This window comes from Cottoperca gobio, chromosome 9 (assembly GCF_900634415.1).
Source record: "Cottoperca gobio chromosome 9, fCotGob3.1, whole genome shotgun sequence".
Lineage (NCBI taxonomy): Eukaryota > Metazoa > Chordata > Actinopteri > Perciformes > Bovichtidae > Cottoperca > Cottoperca gobio.
In genome coordinates this window covers 16,679,626-16,697,026 of record NC_041363.1, presented here as the reverse complement: position 1 = coordinate 16,697,026, position 17,401 = coordinate 16,679,626, and the positions used below count along the sequence as shown (strand labels likewise).

General features: G+C 39.4%; 1 protein-coding gene across 1 annotated transcript; it reads right to left on the bottom strand.

Annotated features, from left to right (window-relative positions):
* Window positions 1-2,444: 2,444 nt before the first annotated feature.
* Window positions 2,445-10,423, bottom strand: LOC115013608 (corticotropin-releasing factor-binding protein-like). Its single transcript, XM_029440036.1, has 8 exons — window positions 10,399-10,423; window positions 9,669-9,779; window positions 9,438-9,525; window positions 8,702-8,859; window positions 7,359-7,569; window positions 6,130-6,284; window positions 3,584-3,704; window positions 2,445-3,031 (listed from the first exon to the last, which is right to left on the bottom strand). Exons 2-8 carry the CDS (start codon window positions 9,747-9,749, stop codon window positions 2,877-2,879), a joined length of 969 nt encoding a protein of 322 aa, XP_029295896.1. The 5' UTR covers window positions 9,750-9,779; window positions 10,399-10,423; the 3' UTR covers window positions 2,445-2,876.
* Window positions 10,424-17,401: the final 6,978 nt, after the last annotated feature.

Here is a 17,401-nt window from a genome sequence, read left to right as displayed (position 1 = left end):
AAAAAAAGACTTAGTAGTAGTAAAGTAAATGTAAATTGTTACTTTCTCCACTGGGGTATGTGACACAGGAATGTTTGTACTTTCTCATAGAGGATGAAACATTTAGTATGTATTGTACTTTTTGACTGTGGGAGAATGAAGGAGAATATACCCTCAGAGGAAGACCTAATGGCCTGTCCTAGATGTGTGGGAACTTGATTAGCTCTCTCTCTTTAATCAGGGGAATCTTGCTTTGCCACTTGTTAAAAAACAGTTACTTTTCAAATGTTCAACAAACGAACCAGTGTCTCCCAATTTACCAGGTGGCATTGTCATTGCACAAGCGTAAGATGTTGAGGATAATCAATAAAGGACCTCCTTCTTCCTGTAAGAACAAAAACGGAATGATTCCCGTACAAAACGTCTTGAACAATATGCCACTTTAATGTTACTCCAGTGTTGAGTCATTTATATAATAGCCCAAAACAAACTATCATAGTAAATACATTGATAGAGAACAGCACTTTGGGAAGGGAAAGTAGTAATGAAATAATAATGAAGTGGTAGTAACAGATTTTTCCCTCTGTGGTTTGTTCACTAACCAGTCCATTGTGAAAAATATCTTGAATAAACATAATTTCCTCTTTCTGTTACTTCAATGTTACTAATAACGCTAGCATGTCTCTTTCTGTACAGGGTTACATCTCATCCAAGAGGACTTCTGACTGTTTTGACCTGACAAGTGACAAAATAATTTCCAGTCCACCATCACAGGCCACTATAAATACATTACAGAGTATTCAAGACTACTGTGCCCAGTGCTAGAAACAAATAATGAGACTCTATCTCTTTCGATGGCATCCAAAGTGCGTCTCATTCTCTAATGAAGACTGAAAATTGCAACACATCGAGCGAAAAAAGACATCCGCTGGTTAATTGAATCATCACGGTTGAGCAGGTTTGAGATTAATTCCACGTAAGGAGAAGATCAAAAGAGAGCCAGTTAGAAGGAAGTCGAGGGGAATAAGAGCACTGAGGCTTGTGGGATAATCCCATTAAGAGATGAACATTCATTCAGACTGAGGATCCACAGCTGTATAGTATGTAAGAGATTAGGGTTATGATGGAGAGGGGTCACAAGCAAACCTGTATTCTCACAGTTTAAGAACATTGTGGTGTATTATTCTGTGCTCTCAGTATTAAGCCTTTTTAATTATGATTCAACCACTATGAAAGCTATTTCAGAGTTTGTCTCTGGAACAGATTGGATTACAAATACGAAGATAAATGCATGCGTCATTGCTTAATACTGATTGCCAAGGACATATTTTAATACATTGGAAAACACATACACATTTACATTGTCACATTTACTCACATGTCTTTGCAGGATATAGCAATGACGTCGTCTCTGACGACACTAGAGTCTTGGTTTAAGGTCTTTGTGTCTGTGCATGAATATTAACATTTTTAACACTGCAGAAGCTAGTTTTATAACCTGCCACAGAAACAAACTCTTCATTTTGTAAGGTCACCCACTCAATGTCCAAATAAGCAGTATCATATTAGTGATTTTATCATAGCACATAGTCCACAGCCATGTTAGCAGCTAAGTGAGACTGTTCTTAAGCTCTGCTGTGCTTTGAGCTAAATGCAAATGTTAGCGTGCTAACATGTTCTCAATGACAATGCTAACATGCTGATGTTCAGCAGGTATAATGTTAACCAGGTTCACCATCTTAGTGTTGTGCGTTTGCTAGCTAACATTTGCTAAATAGCACAAAGTGCAGTTGAGGCTGATGGGAATGTCACCACATATGAGATATTTCACTTAAAACTACAAATGTCAACTTCATGGTGGCGCTAGCGGAAAAGTAAGGGGACCACCAAAGTCATTCAAATTCATCCTCTGGGGACGGCAAATGTCTGTACAAAATATCTTGCCAATCCAATAGTAGATGAAATATGTTTCAGTCCGTACTATTCATCAATAACCTGGCAAAAAAAGCCAGATTTGAATCTCCTGACCAACTTTAAGATCTCTGCTCCCTCATCAAGGATTGTACCTAAATGAAGCTAATGTACTTGCAAGATTCTTGCTGTTCGGAGTTGTATCCTCATGATTGTTTACACTTTTTGTAAGTCGCTTTGGACAAAAGCGTCAGCTAAATGAACCGTAATGTAATCAACTGCCCTGAAATGACAGTGGGCAACAGTTGGTCCTCAAGGAAACTCATTGGAATATAAATGTGAATAAATCTTCTGCATGATAAATAAACTACCCAGTACCCCTCAAGCACATCATTATTGTATTTAGTGCTGGACTAGACTGAAAAAACATTTCAACGTTTTCAGATCTGTGGTTTTCAGTAAAATGGATAGATCTTGCAAAAGTAAAACTAGTAAAACGTAAATGTAAAGAAGGCTCATAAAAACATAGATTCACAAAAGCAGACTAATGAAAATGTGATTCATCATGCAAGTCATATTTATTTTTAAATTGTTGAGGTATTATAAACAGAAGAGACAGCAGATATGTAAAACCTCCAAAAGAATACTGAAACTGATATAAACTGAGAACAACAGAGGGAAGGTTTCAAATAATTCTCTTGCCAAGAAATATAATGTATCACAGATGAGTAAAAATCATTCATTGAATAAATATTCTAAGATCAAAGCAACATATTTTAGGAAACTAAATAAAATATTTGGCAAAAACAAAATATGTGTTGACGGCAGCATTAGACAAACTGGTTTATTTACAGCGAGATGGATGGCTGTGGGATTGTGTGTGTGCATGTGTTTATGTGTGTGTGTGTGTGTGTGTGTGTGTGTGTGTGTGTGTGTGTGTGTGTGTGTGTGTGTGTGAGTGTGTGTGTGTGTGTGTGTGTGTGATCTCATTCCACAGAGCAGAAGTTATCCAGAGCGTTCTCTTGGGTCCTGGGGAGTTTGCGTTGTTCCAGTAGTCTGTACTGGAAGGAAACACGGTTGATATAGTTCCCACTGGACACCAGCCTCACCACCGAGTTATCACAACCAATCTTCATCTGAGCTGAAGGGCGAGAGATAAAAACAGATACTTTACACTTGAGCACATAGAGAGCATTCTTGTTCTCTTGCCAGCCCGTCTTAGCTTGGCCATGACGTGTAAGTGTGTGAATTGTTTTGCATTGCAGCAATCCTCCCTGATCGAGGTAAGTCAATAAAGATCGTATAATATAGTAAAGTTAAGATTTATAGTATAGCATAAAATATTGGCATGCATTGGTGTTTATTTCTCCAATATTTAAACCTGGTGAAAATCCAGTTGTAAAATACAATGTGCCTTGCAAATATTTCACCACGATGGACGATCTTTTGATTTATTATTTTGGAGGACTGCCCTGCAGCATAGTCATAATATCTATTATTAGAAACATATAGAAACTGTCCTCAGCATCAGAGTAACATTGTAGTAAACAGTGTTTTGATGTGTGGATCATAATATGCAGCTGGAACTTAGTTTAATCTTTTTGTCAATACATATGGTGAAATGTTCCAAACTGTGTTAGAAACAAAAATCAAAGATTCCCATTGGAGGGAAACACGAGGGGCTCAGACTCACCAAGCCCACTGAGGGAGAAACAGAGGTCAGCTATGGGGAACATCATAGAGGTGTCCACCCCATTCCCCCCTAGCAGCTCCACATAGTCACCTGAGCCCGAACAGCCCGCCCACACCTTCCTCTGTAAAAAAAGAAAAAGAACAACAAAATATTCTGGTGATGAAGTGCAGCTAAAGCAAGCAGTTTATATAAGCAAGCAGTGTCCCAGTTTTCTTTGTATGTTGTGTTTACTAGCACGTACCAGAAAACACACATGTGACGCCAGAGAAATAGAATAAGAGTAGAACGTACATTTCCATTAAAATCTTGTGGCTACCATTGCAATCAGTGTAGCAGGCTTACGTCCTGATAAACTAAACTAAGTCACAGACTCACTGAGCTAAACGACTACAACGAGCAGTGGAGTAGTAACGTTATGAAGCATAGAGAGCCAAAGTAAATGAGTAAAATTTAACAACTTAATGCTTCATCCACACACTTTTCTTTCACAAGGTAGGAAAGCAAATCAGATGAGTGACAATTTTGTTCTGCACATTTTCTGTAACCAGTGTAGCATTGGCTAGCTAACTAATAGACACCTAGCTAGTTGGCTAGCTTGCTAATTCCACCATGCTTTAATGCTACACTAGTTACAGAAAATGAGCCAAACAGTGGGGTGGTGCTACACCTCACTCCCCGCTGCTCCGGAGAAGGACAAGCTACCTAGCAAACTAGCCAGCCATCCGTCTCCGGAGCTGGGTCCGATCTCTTGCCAGCCAGCTGCAACCACACTTTACTGCCCCACTGACGTGATCTATTTCTTTTGTAATAGTCAAATGACCACGGTAAACAGTTCAATGTCCGTTCTACTCCTATTCGTTTCCATATGTGATGCAATACATATCCCTGCTGGCTGGAGAGGTTGGTAATGTCCATGTGTAGTGGATGCAATCCATAAAACACAAGGAATAAGTAGATGACCAGGTGTTGAGGGGCAGAATTTCATATCACCGGGTCGCTGTAATACACCAACGGGGAAGCAAAGGTGAATAGATGCTAAAATGTAGATCAAGTATGAAAAACTGGACTTGGCAAATGTTTAATAGCAAAGAAAATGCTTTCAACACATTTGTCAGTTCTCGATGTGTTGGTGAGAAATAACTGTGTTTGTTTACAAGAAAGACATTCACAGGGTACCTTTAAATTCCAGTGTGGTCTGCACACTGTTGTTTTTATTGTTAGAGCAATAATTAGAAACCCTGCACATAGAGAGTTGAATGTAACTATCACAAAGGCAGTCTGATATTGTGTTGTTCAGAATAATGCTGTAAAGCTTGAGGGTACCTCAAGGTTCAATCCTTGGTCCATCATATTTTCTATTTTATCACATACTTCTTACATAAAATATGATTAAATGCAGCTGTGTTTTCTTGTAAAACGGTCAATACAAACTATCTTTGAATGTATAACACTTAAAACTTTCCTCAGAGTTTGAGTACACATGTCAGGTTGTTGTATTTGGCCCAGAAATGCAGCACTTGCAGTTTATCATAATATCAGCTGTCTGGCAGCCAGTAGTCAGACCAACTGCCAACATCTTCAGAAGTCATTTTGTTGTTTCAGTCTTTTATCAACATGATTTACAACATTTCTGTCCTTCTCTTAATAACAGAGATTAGGATTTCATGTGGCGTTTATTAGTGAAAGTTTTTGTAACTGGCTTTGAACCATTTATTGAATTGTTTGTCTAGAAGATGAGATAAAACTCATTATAAAGCTGCATAAAGCCGAGAGGAGCGGCACAATCGTGCACCATGAGCAACCATTTTACATTGTGACATTGTTTTCTCTTTGACATTGCTTTTTATAAAAGTATTGATTATAGCTGCTTTAAAAAAGTATTTTTCTTTACTACAATGCTGATGCCATTACATTACACATTAGAAACCGTTCAACTTCTTTATGGAACGTTCAATAAAAAGGGTTAAGAACGGCAACGTTTCAGACTTTGTTGCACCTGTTAGAGCACAAAAACAGCAAACTACTTTGACTATTATAGGCAAAAACAACATTGATTTTGAACAACTTTTTCAATGAAAATATCTTTAGAAGTTCAATGCCAACGTTTTTTTAGTTACAATACCCACACATGGTCTAAATCGGGCAAATACAGAGAATAATTTGTCATTTTGGAAAACATGCAATTCCAATTTCTTGCCAAGAGTTAGATAAGAAGATTGATAAAACTCTCGTACGGAAACATTATACATAGATATCCAGGTTTGCTGTTTATCTTCTGTTTCCAGCCTTTAAGTGAAAGTATGCTAACTGTCTCCTGTCTGTAGCTTCATATACGCCAGATATGGAGATAAGGAGATGCTGTTGATCTCCAAGTCTCAGCAAGAAGGCAAATGAGTATACTTCCAAAGAAATTTAACTTTTCCTTTAAGATTAGGACAATATTGTAATAGTGTGTGTGTGTGTGTGTGTGTGTGTGTGTGTGTGTGTGTGTGTGTGTGTGTGTGTGTGTGTGTGTGTGTGTGTGTGTGTGTGTGTGTGTGTCTCACCATTGGGCTGAGCTCATTGCTTTTGGCCTGCCCCAGACTGAGATCTGTCAGTTGAATCTCCACAGGGTAGATGATGGAGAAGCTGCAGTTCCTGCGCTGGTGTGGCATCACCATGGTGAAGCTGCCCTCTGGACTCTGAGACATGATGTTACAGGCTACACACACACACACACACACACACACACACACACACACACACACACACACACACACACACACACACACACACACACACACACACACACACAGGAGAAGAGGTTTCAAATGAACAGTTCCCCGTCACCAGAGAAACTCATTACTGACACCTCATGTCACAAATTGGACATGATCAAGGCTGACTGCAGGGAGGGGACGCAATTAGGTCTGAGCATGGAAATCCAATCCTAGTTCTGATGACAAAGATAAGAAAATAATGAAATTTGAATTGTTAACAGTTTGGTAGACTAGACAGGCACCAATTGGAGTCGGAACAGTTTACTCCTGCGGCATGTTGTTCATTTAGAAACATTTTCGTCAAGGAGCTGTGCCAATCAAAGCTTACGAGAGAATGTTAGAATAAATATGTTTGAGTGTTCTGTGTGTGTCCTTCTGTCACTCACATCATTTACAAAGGAAAATAATGAATATAAATTAAATCTGATATTTTTGATAAAAATTGACAAAAGCTGGTGAAATATTTGTTGACCAAGAAATACGTTGATGGACATAACATTTACATTTAACATTACATTATTTACATTAACTGTTGCTAATCTGTGCACTAGATTGTTGCGTGTGCACAGTTTTCCTATAGATAATCCATTCAAAATCCATTTTTTGTGTGAGTGCTCTTTCTTGGTCTGACCTTGTCTTACAGCCAGGCTGTGATTGTTATGTTGCTTGACACAGTGTTAACACCGTGTTTCTCAAGCAGCTGGAAAACAGGTGCATGTCTCTCATTCAATCTCTTCCTGTCGCTCTCGGCCTCTATTAATGCTCGACCAGGCGCAAATGTCCAGGAGGAGCACACATGCATGCACACAGGTCACCAGTCTAGCCAGTCAGTCATTTCAAAACACAAAAGGAAACAACACAAATCTGCAAATCTGCAAGTCCTTGGAGCTTGTTTAGAAAATAAATCTGTTTTTTGTTTGTTTACAATTGAGTTTTTATGGCTGTTGTTGGTGTTTATTTTTGCTTTAAGTCTTGTTAGACCTCAAGTGACTTCAAGGGCGTGCATCAGTACTTACGGAAGGGGTTGTGTAGCTTTTTGACAGCGAGGGTGAAGCCACTGTCAGGGCTGTGAATGCGGAAGAAGATCATGGCGACGTTCTGAGAGGAGCGGCTGCTGGCTCCTGGTGCTGGCGAGGAGCAGTAGTCCGTGTAGCGCTGGTGTAGAGGCAGCTCGTGGTCCTGCTTGCTGGGGAACTTCTCTCCCTTCAGAACCCAGCCGTCAAACATCTGTAGGAGGAAAATCAAAGTTTTGTCATTGTTTCACTCACACAATATCTTCACTTAGCTCATATTTCTCATATTACTTGGGGGAAAGCATCACATGTTGAGTACTTTGAGCCAGAAGTCATGCATTTAGACGATCTATACCAGTGCCACTCCACTGTCCCTTTGCATACACAGTATGGAGTAATCATTAACAATAAGTATTATCTTAAAAGTTAGAATAGGTACATGTAGCAGGCTTGAATGGTAAATGGAAGCTAATGGACATAAGGGCAACAAGTTTTGTTTAGAGGTGAAGACAGGTAAAAATGACCTGTCTTCACCATAATAGGCATTGGGCAGTTGGAGAATGTGTTCAGCTAATTTTTTCTACATAAGATGATTATGATTATGTGGTTGTTGAATTTAAATGTAAAAACAACAGTTTTACTGTACAATGAATCATGATAATAATCATTATGCCAGTCTGACAACAATCCTTCTATTAAACATGCTGTAACAGTACAAAACACTATTTTAGATATACTGTAGTTAATTAAGTAATACAGTGAACATCACTTTACTTTTGTCTTTTCTAGAGTATTAGTCTAATGCCGTTCACAGCACCATCTAAAATGTTGTGTTGTAAAATTATTAACAGCCATAATCCAACATAAATGTTGCTCTATCAATATTCTGTGAATCTCATGTATACTGATAATGTGTTCAGAAATAAAGGTCTATGCTGTTTGGTTATTGAGCATCTTTCCCCTCTCTAAATGGTGATCTGTGCATGTCAGATAAAACCTCGACCCAGCCTCTAACTCTAGTCTGTGTTATAAAGTTTCTTTCTGTCATGCCTTTTACCACTTTGGCCCACATGCAATGAAACTGCAATGTAACTGGAAGGCTTGGCTGCACAACTAAAGCCTTCCCACACTTGCTCTGAGTAATGTGACCAATGCATAGAGGATCCAGTGGGATGGTTGGCCCTTGAACGCCCACTTTAACCCTGTTTGGCACGATTATAATCAAACAGAAGAAGATGAAATAGAATTTAAAGAGTTTGAATTTCAAAGCCGTGAACTTCCTGTCGTCTACTCACAAAGTGGATGTGTTAGAGGATGTGTGTGTGGGTGTTATTTTTGGAGCCAACCTTGATGAAGTCTCCGGCACTGCAGTCAATATTAACGTCAGACAGCTCCAGGCTGATGACCTCACTGGGCTCAGCAATGATGAAAGCAGCACAGGCCAGCTGTGGCCGAGACACCACGAAGGTGTAGGAGCCATCAATGGCCAGCATGTCCAGACATCCTACAAACCACACACACACACATTATTTATACACAATGACAGAGAGGGGATTTTTACAACACTTTCTCTTTGCTTTTGGCATCAAGTTAACATCAAGGATTTGGTGTGATCCTCACAGTGTGATCAGCTTTATGGTCAAACACAACAAGTATTTCAGTGTTCATAATTCATGAACGTTAACTAGTGTTAACTGAAGAGATGTGTTCACCTGCTTGTACTGGGTGTTCATTGATTCTAAATAAAAGTGGATTAAAATAAAACATTGACACATTGTCAATTTCTGACATTTCTTAAAAAATAAGAAATTTCCTTCTAAATGGAATACCTATAGTTACTGCGGGAAAGTATTTTGTACACTAAACATGTAGTCATGGATTGATTAAGTGATACTGACCTTTTGATGGATAGAGTGTTAAAATGTGTTCATTGCCTGCAATGAACATCTCTGCACTGAATGTCTCCAATTCATCACTTACCACACTTTTAATTTGAATTATGTAAAGGGTTCACTTGTTGTTTGCCAAGTCGGTAAGCACAACCAGCTACTGAATAAAGCCATTGTTTACTGCAGCACTTACTCAGAGGTCGGCGGAAAATAAAATCCTCTGATTCTCTTTTCTGGTCCAAATTGAGCAGAGAATATAATCCATCTGCAGCTTCGTTTTCCTGAATAAAACATAATGAAAATAGACGTCAAATTTTAGTTTCCAGTTGTTCTTGCAGAAACTTTATAGACATCAGTGCCTGACACCTTGCCTGAATTAAACCGAAGCAATGTGGAATTACTGATTAACATTCAAAAGTCTTACCTCAATGTAGCGACTGAGCCCCATCCTTGATGAGAGGGAGATCAGAAAGAGGAACAGCTGTGCGCGCAGAGCCACCGACATACTGAAGTGCGTCTCTCGGTAAAGTGTGTCCTGAAGCAGAGGGGGGAAATAACGGCGCTGTGTGAGAGGTGGCAGCTTTTATAGCAGCACAGACAGACAGGCAGGCCTGCATCAGAGGGTCACTGACAAACACTGAGCCGTGCGGACTGAGTCATTTTTAATCATGTGTGAAAAGCTCTCATTCTTACCCGTATTAGAACACTTACATACATTATGATTGGCTGTGTAGGTACTAATAATAAGTGCGTATCGGTTTGTTAAAAGTAAAAATTACATAAATAATATTGCTGAGGGTCGTTTCCGGTGCATTTATTACATTATGATTGCGCTTTATTCATGAAAAATCTAGCAAACAAAACGGCACATTGGATTCTTACAACATATTTCACATCTGATGAATACTTTTTAATGTTAAATATTTGCTTTCTGCCGGATGACCTTATTGTCGAATTTACACGTTCTCTGAATGGGTATTGTCCCTTGTAATTAAACATAATTTAATGAAATTATAAATTCACATACAAGCACATATTTTTTAAAATATAAATTGCATATGTGAAATTGATCTAACATTGCACAAGTTAAAACATGAATTTCACATGTGACTATTTTGTAAGGGAGGACATGCTTATGTTGAACAAGGACTCACATGCAACCATGGGCTTACACCATGCAACGACTGGGTTCAGTTCTCAACAGCAGGACCTTCAGGCTTGATCAGGCATTCAAAATAAAACAAGGTGCAGTGCAGTGGGAGTGGGAGACCAGTGAGGGATCACAGGGCAGTGGTGATCTAAAAGTTAGAGAAGAGAATGCTTGTGACTGGAGCTTCACTTTGAGGCTAAGGTCTAACTTCTGTAGACCTGTTAATTCCTAATGTGCTATAACCCCTTTCTTATAAACGTCACTTCTAGGAGATAGGAATTGCCATCTGCCTCCACTGGTACACATGGAGCTGCTTCTTATTTTGCCTATTATCTACCCCTCCTCTCTTCCTTGTCTCTGCTCTGGGGTCAGAGACTTGTAGCTTCTACATAGACTTAATCAGTTTAGTTGCAAACTTCTCATTCACTCTAGGAACTTGGGCACGCATACTTTTAAAGAACTTTCAACATCTTCCTGTTGGAATCGTGGAAATTATTTTGCGACCTGTCTTTCCAAACCAAGAGTTAAGCTATATTGATACTGTGGAAAAATACATTCTGTAATCAGTTAGTTGGTAACACTACTTTTGTTTCACTGAAACACAAATATAACCACATAATCAGACCAGAGGATAAACATGCTTAAATAAACTAGCAGTTTTTTTACATTTGATAATTATGCTTGTGGTGTTTCCATTATTTTGGCAGGTACGGGTTTCATTCCAATCACACATTGGTCGTTTATTGTGTGGTTGTGTCGTTCTTTGCAAGTCTGTATGGAGAGATATTTACAATAAGGCCATTTGTTCAGCTGACCAGTGATGCTCCACCTAAGTATTTTTCTGCTAATGAAACAGCAAACAGCCAAAGCATTGAAACACACAGCTGTATTCAAAAGCACAGCATTAATGACAAAACAAGAACAAACTGTGGAGAACACAAAGAACAACAAGGACCAGAATGTAGATAAAGAAAAAGGAGAAAATGAGAAAGAATCAGCGAGAGAGAGAAACGCTGTGATGTAATCTGGTTTGTAGAGACATGGCAAATTAATTTAGATGAGACTAATCGTTAGTGTCCATGCTGCCGTGGTGAAAGGTCAAACTCATACGTCGCTGAGTGTAAGAGATGACGATCATCCTGTCAGCGTTCGTACACACTTCAGCCCACACTTTCTTTCATTCATCGGCAATACAGACAAGAGACTCTGCCCTGCAATTATCTTAAACTAATGATAGCTGACATGTTCTGACAGTGATGAAGGTCTGTGATGTCACACACAGGAGTACAAACCAAAACAAGAATGAACACAATGGTTAACATTTGTTCTAGCAGCCCCTCAGCCTGTTGACAATGCTGATGACCTATTCAAGGTGTATTACTTTCACTTAAAAGCTAGTGGTCAGTGATAATAATTAGTTGCCTTACAAAGTCCTTGTGTTGAGAAGATGTCTGAAACTATTAGCTGGGGTCTCGCTGCTAAAGTGTGCTTTGCTAATGTGAATGACAGCGGAGGAAAAGGAAAATGTTAGCAAACCGCTAGATGGTGTGTGTATGTGTGTGTGTTTCATGTGCTACCAGTGCCTGTCCTTTGGCGATTTCACACAAAAGCTGTGATGTGTGTGATGAGGTGCTGTGATACATATTGTAATTGTTTAAATACAATTTATTAAATGAATCGATAGATTTTAATGAACAAGTAACCCCACAGTCTCATTACACTGCTCTGAATGATAACCACATATATCAATTCACATTATCTATTTGCAGAGTTCATCTTCTAATCTTCTTTAATCATATCTAACCTCTCTTCCTATATTACCCTTTCACTGAAACTCTTGAATGAATGAATGAACATGCTGTGCTGCTCAGACATGAACTCTTGTGCACTTTCCTCATTTATGTTCACAATGCAGAATCAGGATGACTCAGCATGACAGCAAACAAAGTATTCCTCTAATGTGTGACATAAAAACACAGACACACACATACATATTAAATTAGCTGTTAGAATCATTGAATTTTGTTTGGTAGACAAAAGTTGGCAAATGTCCCTGCTCTGATGTTGCTGAAAATGTAACATGAAATGTATGATAATATGATAATGAAGTGAGAAAGCTTCATGTCCTCACTATTAAAATAAATCCAAGTGCCAGCTGCCTCTGTCTCTACAACACAAAAGACTACACCGCCATCTGGTGGCAAATGTAGGAACAGCTTTAATTTCTCAGGCTCTATGAAGCTTAATATAATGCACGATGTGCAGAAATTATAGTTCAAGAACCAAATTTACAATATAAAAAAGACGGGCCTAATTCTGCTCATCAGGATAATAGAAGCAGTGTGATTTTGGAGTGCCCTCTGTGTCTGTGATGATGGCCTCAGCTGGCCAGATGTGACAGTCAGCCCTCCATGTGGTCAAAGTTAAATCACAATGATTGTTGACTCCAAACTTTAGCTTCTTAACCTTGCCTCATATCCCAGCATGCAACCTCCTTCTGCACACCTGCTCCCTGGCAAAGATAGCACATATAGCGAGGTATTTTTTGCTTTGTTGTTTATTGTGTGTTGACTCCTCTTCACACACACTCGCACACACTTCTTGTGTGATTCTGTCTGTCAACGCAGCGGTCCAGCCTGGCTCTCCTTACTGCCTGACTGACCCATTCATCTCCTGCGGGGCCGTAATGAGCCGACCCTCCCCGTTTGGACCGACCTGACAGAGAGAGATTACTTTAAAGCCTGCATGGATTTTCTTCCTTGTCCCCTCCTCCCCATTCCTCTCCCCTGAAAGTGGTTAATTCAAAGTGCATTAATGAGGAGCGATGGATAACACACTCTTCTTTTAATTACCTTCCAACGGAGTTCTTCAGGGGAGGCCGTGGTGACTCCCATCTGATGTGGGTCTGTTTGTTTCGTTTGCTTTTAAAGTATTTTATCTAAGACATTTTGCTGTCAGTATAAATCATAACGAAGCATTTTAGGTCAGTCAGATACAGTAGGCCTATATAAAGGATATACAAAATACTTCTTTATAAAAATGGTCTTTGTTTGGCGTGCAACCTTGTTTAATGTCACACACTTTCAAGTATTAACTTAAGGTTATTGGACAAACCTTGGTTCTGTTTATTATTAAGAATATATTAATATCAGTCAAAGTGTATACTGATAATGCTGACATATTAGTCAGAGGGATCAGAAGAAAACAAACGAGGGTACTTTTAATGAGAACAAACCTGCTTCAGTATAGTGTATAATACCTGACGGGTTTAGGACCACTTCCACTTCCTTGTACAAAGTCTCAGGAGGCTCCTATATGTCAGACAGTTGCCTTTCAATTTATGTCTTGAAAACAATTCTTCCACGTGCAGACAGTGACCATCTCCAATAAAAACAGCATCAACTCCAGTGTTTGCGTCTTGAGGCTCCTGTTTGATGCTTTTATCCATGTGTGTCAGTGGCTTCTTGAAACACGTGTTGGCCAGCGTGGACTGTGTTAAGTAAGTGCAAGGAAGGATGAGTGCACCTGTGCCAAAAGAAAGAAAAACACTAAAGAGTCCAACAGCAGAAGCACCACAATAGACAATGGGACTAATTCAATGCATTTTCAGTATTGACTTTGTCTAAACAAAACTCTTCCTCTTTTTGCATAAATAATCTTATTCTTGGCTAATTGCAAAAACTCAGTATGGCAAGTGCCTGGATAGTATTTTACTCCTAACTCTGCATCCTTGTAAAGGAGCGAGGACATTCCTGCTGTATTTTTTAATGACTGTCAACAAAATGTGTTTATTTTTAACAACATTCTGATTGACCTTGTACATCCAAGTTGGACATATAAACTGCATGTTGTCCCCTTAACATACGGTTTTAAGTTTTCTGGTTGAAGTTCCCTCAAACTCTGAAACCCGTCTGCTCAGGGCAGGTGGGTGGGCCTCTGACACTCAGTAAATGTGTTCCTTCATCATTCAGCCTCCACTGTGGTCTGGCCAGCCTTATCCAGCCTAATAAACATTGATTAGTCCACATAATCAATGCACTCAATGACAATGATTCAGTGCACTGCATAAATGTATCGACTGCAATCAGCTATAAACAGCAGCCCTCTTTTTCATGCATTTTCTGCGTTTTATTATCTATGTTTTGATGGAACAATAATTGTACGATTCTCTGTAGAGTTAACAGACATATTTCATTAAGTGATTCCGAGATGAGATGAAAATCTATTGACCATCTGTCTACATTTTTAAGAAATAATTAAATAATTGTATGAATGAATAAAAAAAAAAAATCTGTGTGATCCTCTCGACAGCAACCAGAAGGTGGCAATGTTTAGCTGCTGTTGGCATCAAAGTACTGACAGCTCTTTGTTGCTGTCTTATCCTGAAGTGCACAATGAATTATATTTTCTGTACCTTAGAAGAGGTGGTTGAACTGAATAAAATGATAAATATGCAGAAATGTGACTTTCCATGCTTAAAATTAAATTATAATCAGGAGGTTTGAATCAGGAAATGGTGTAAAACAACTGTTGGATATTGTAACCAACAGTTTTGTAACACAAAACTAGTTAAGCCACCTGCATTCAGGTTCAAGATGTAACAGGACATCAGTCTGGGTGAGGAAAGTTTTTGGGGAATACCGCAACACATCTATATGCTCATATAAAAAACCATCTAAGAATTAAATGGGAGCCATGTGATGTATCATCTTTCACTAAACAGTTGAATTCAAAGAAAAGGTGCTCTAGGAAAACCCCAACGTGAAGCATGTAACTTTGCTGCTCCTGGTTTCCGTGGCCATGCATGACCAGGTCATATAATGAATGTTGATAAAGTAGAAAAGCCTGTTTAATCAGGACGGATCACTGTGCAGAGGTGGAGAATGTCAGAGAGAGCAGGCACAGCTGCTTAGTGAGAAATCCAATATTGACTGTCGGGATAAATGTCCTGCATATTCTCTCATCTGTCCCAGGGGCTGTGGTATTATGCCTCTCACGTTAGCACTCCTAATTGGATTAAAAATGGCTTGTTATTGGGAGAAAAATGACTGAGAAAACTATCATGATTATTGCCTCTCAACAATGTTGGCTCCCAGAGCTGAAGAGGTAAAGTAATTGTCATGGCTTTGGAAAATGTCAAAATCAGGCTGTTTCGAAACAAACAGTTGCTTTGATCGATTGTGTTATAAGATCAAACCAATGGGAGACAACGCAGACACATTCATTGTCTCATTCATTGTGTTATTCATTTAGTTATTCTGATACTATGAAGCAAGAAATGTCACATCAAAGTGTAGCATTCATGGCATTTATTCGCAACATGTTATACTTTTCAAATGGTTATATAATCAATTAGACTTTGTGTGTGTGTGTGTGTGTGTGTGTGTGTGTGTGTGTGTGTGTGTGTGTGTGTGTGTGTGTGTGTGTGTGTGTGTTTGTATGTAGACATGTACTGTATAAATGCACACATGGCAATGAATGCATTCATGAACAGAAATGAAACAGACAAATCCATCAGACGTCCACTGGGTTTTGGTTTGTATACCACCAGGAGCACCCATTAACAGAAAATAAATGCCTGACGCCATAAAGCTGACAGCTCATTCATACTGAGACTCTGGCTAAATTACACATAAAAGCACTGATAACATCATCATTAAATATTGATTTTAAGGATGGTTGAAACGAAAACACATCCACACATATTTTGCAGATGAGGGGATTTGGATGAGAGTCAAAGCAGATTAAGGGGATTTTAAATATGCAGCTACGGTGGCTTCTTGTGGGGAAAAAATGAACAGAAGCAAAGCGGAAGAAGAAAAGGAGAGAGTAAGAAAAGAGGGAGAGGGGGGGTGAAGAGTAGAGGGAGGTAAGGGCTTGGGAGGGGTAGAAAGAGATTTAAGGCTGAGGCTCAGAGCAGATGTTAGTGTTGATGATGATGGATGCAGGTTGTTGAGATGCAGAGTTGTTATCATGAGAGGCACTCGCAGCCTCCTCACAGCACACTTTCCCCCCAGATGTCACTGTGTGTGCTTACGTGTGTGTGTGTGTGTGTGTGTGTGTGTGTGTGTGTGTGTGTGTGTGTGTGTGTGTGTGTGTGTGTGTGTGTGTGTGTGTGTGTTGTGTGTGTTAGCACAGCAGTAGAGAGGGAGGTGCTGAAATGAGAATGCCACAAATTAGGTTAACACTAAATCTACTTTATCGATGTTGGTTTTTATGAAGAGATTAGATTGAAAATTCTTTTAACACAAGAAATTTCCTCTTCAGGCTAAACATGGATCAACTACAAGCAATCACAACAATGAACAGAAGCAATGAGATACAACAAAGGACTGATTGTTACAGATGAGGCTGATGAACAACTATCTTTTACGCTCTTAGGCACGGATACAGTGAAAAGCATCTTCCTCTAAAGGCCTAAATTGGATTGAATGGAAGATTTTTCACCTTTATCTCACACAGGAGAGACATTTTCATGCATTAAACCACGTATCACTGGGCTACAACATACATCCCTGCAATAATCCAAATTCACCAAAAACCACACACATTTTCTGCACACACACACACACACACACACACACACACACACACACACACACACACACACACACACAGGCAGCAGGTGGTGGTTTGTGTGTGTAAATGGGACATGCTGAGTGGTAACCTGCTCTACACTCTAACCAGATAAAAGGTGCAGGACAGAAACATGTCGGTAATTGATTGCTAATTAGTTCTTTTGTTGTCGTCCATTGTGACCTGACAGAGCTTTGCCCTGGGCTGTCTATTCACCCGCAGACTCTGTGGCCTCACAGCAAGGAAATAAGCATAGCCAGTCCATAATGAGACAGACTGATGTAACCCCAGCAGGCGACAGAAGCTGCTTTACTAAGCCTCTGTTATTGAACTCTTGCATGCAAATACAGAACGTGTAAACGGTGGATTTATTTTATTGCTATTCAATTCACAGACATTCTCAGACAGAAAAGCGTGCATGAAAATTTCAT

Coding starts and splice junctions, on each gene's coding strand:
- LOC115013608 (XM_029440036.1), bottom strand. CDS start 9,749: ATGTCGGTGGCTCTGCGCGCACAGCTGTTCCTCTTTCTGATCTCCCTC. Junction 7,570..8,701: donor GTGCCGGAGACTTCATCAAG/GTTGGCTCCAAA, acceptor TTCCTCCTACAG/ATGTTTGACGGCTGGGTTCT. Junction 6,285..7,358: donor AAAGCTACACAACCCCTTCC/GTAAGTACTGAT, acceptor GTGTGTGTGTAG/CCTGTAACATCATGTCTCAG.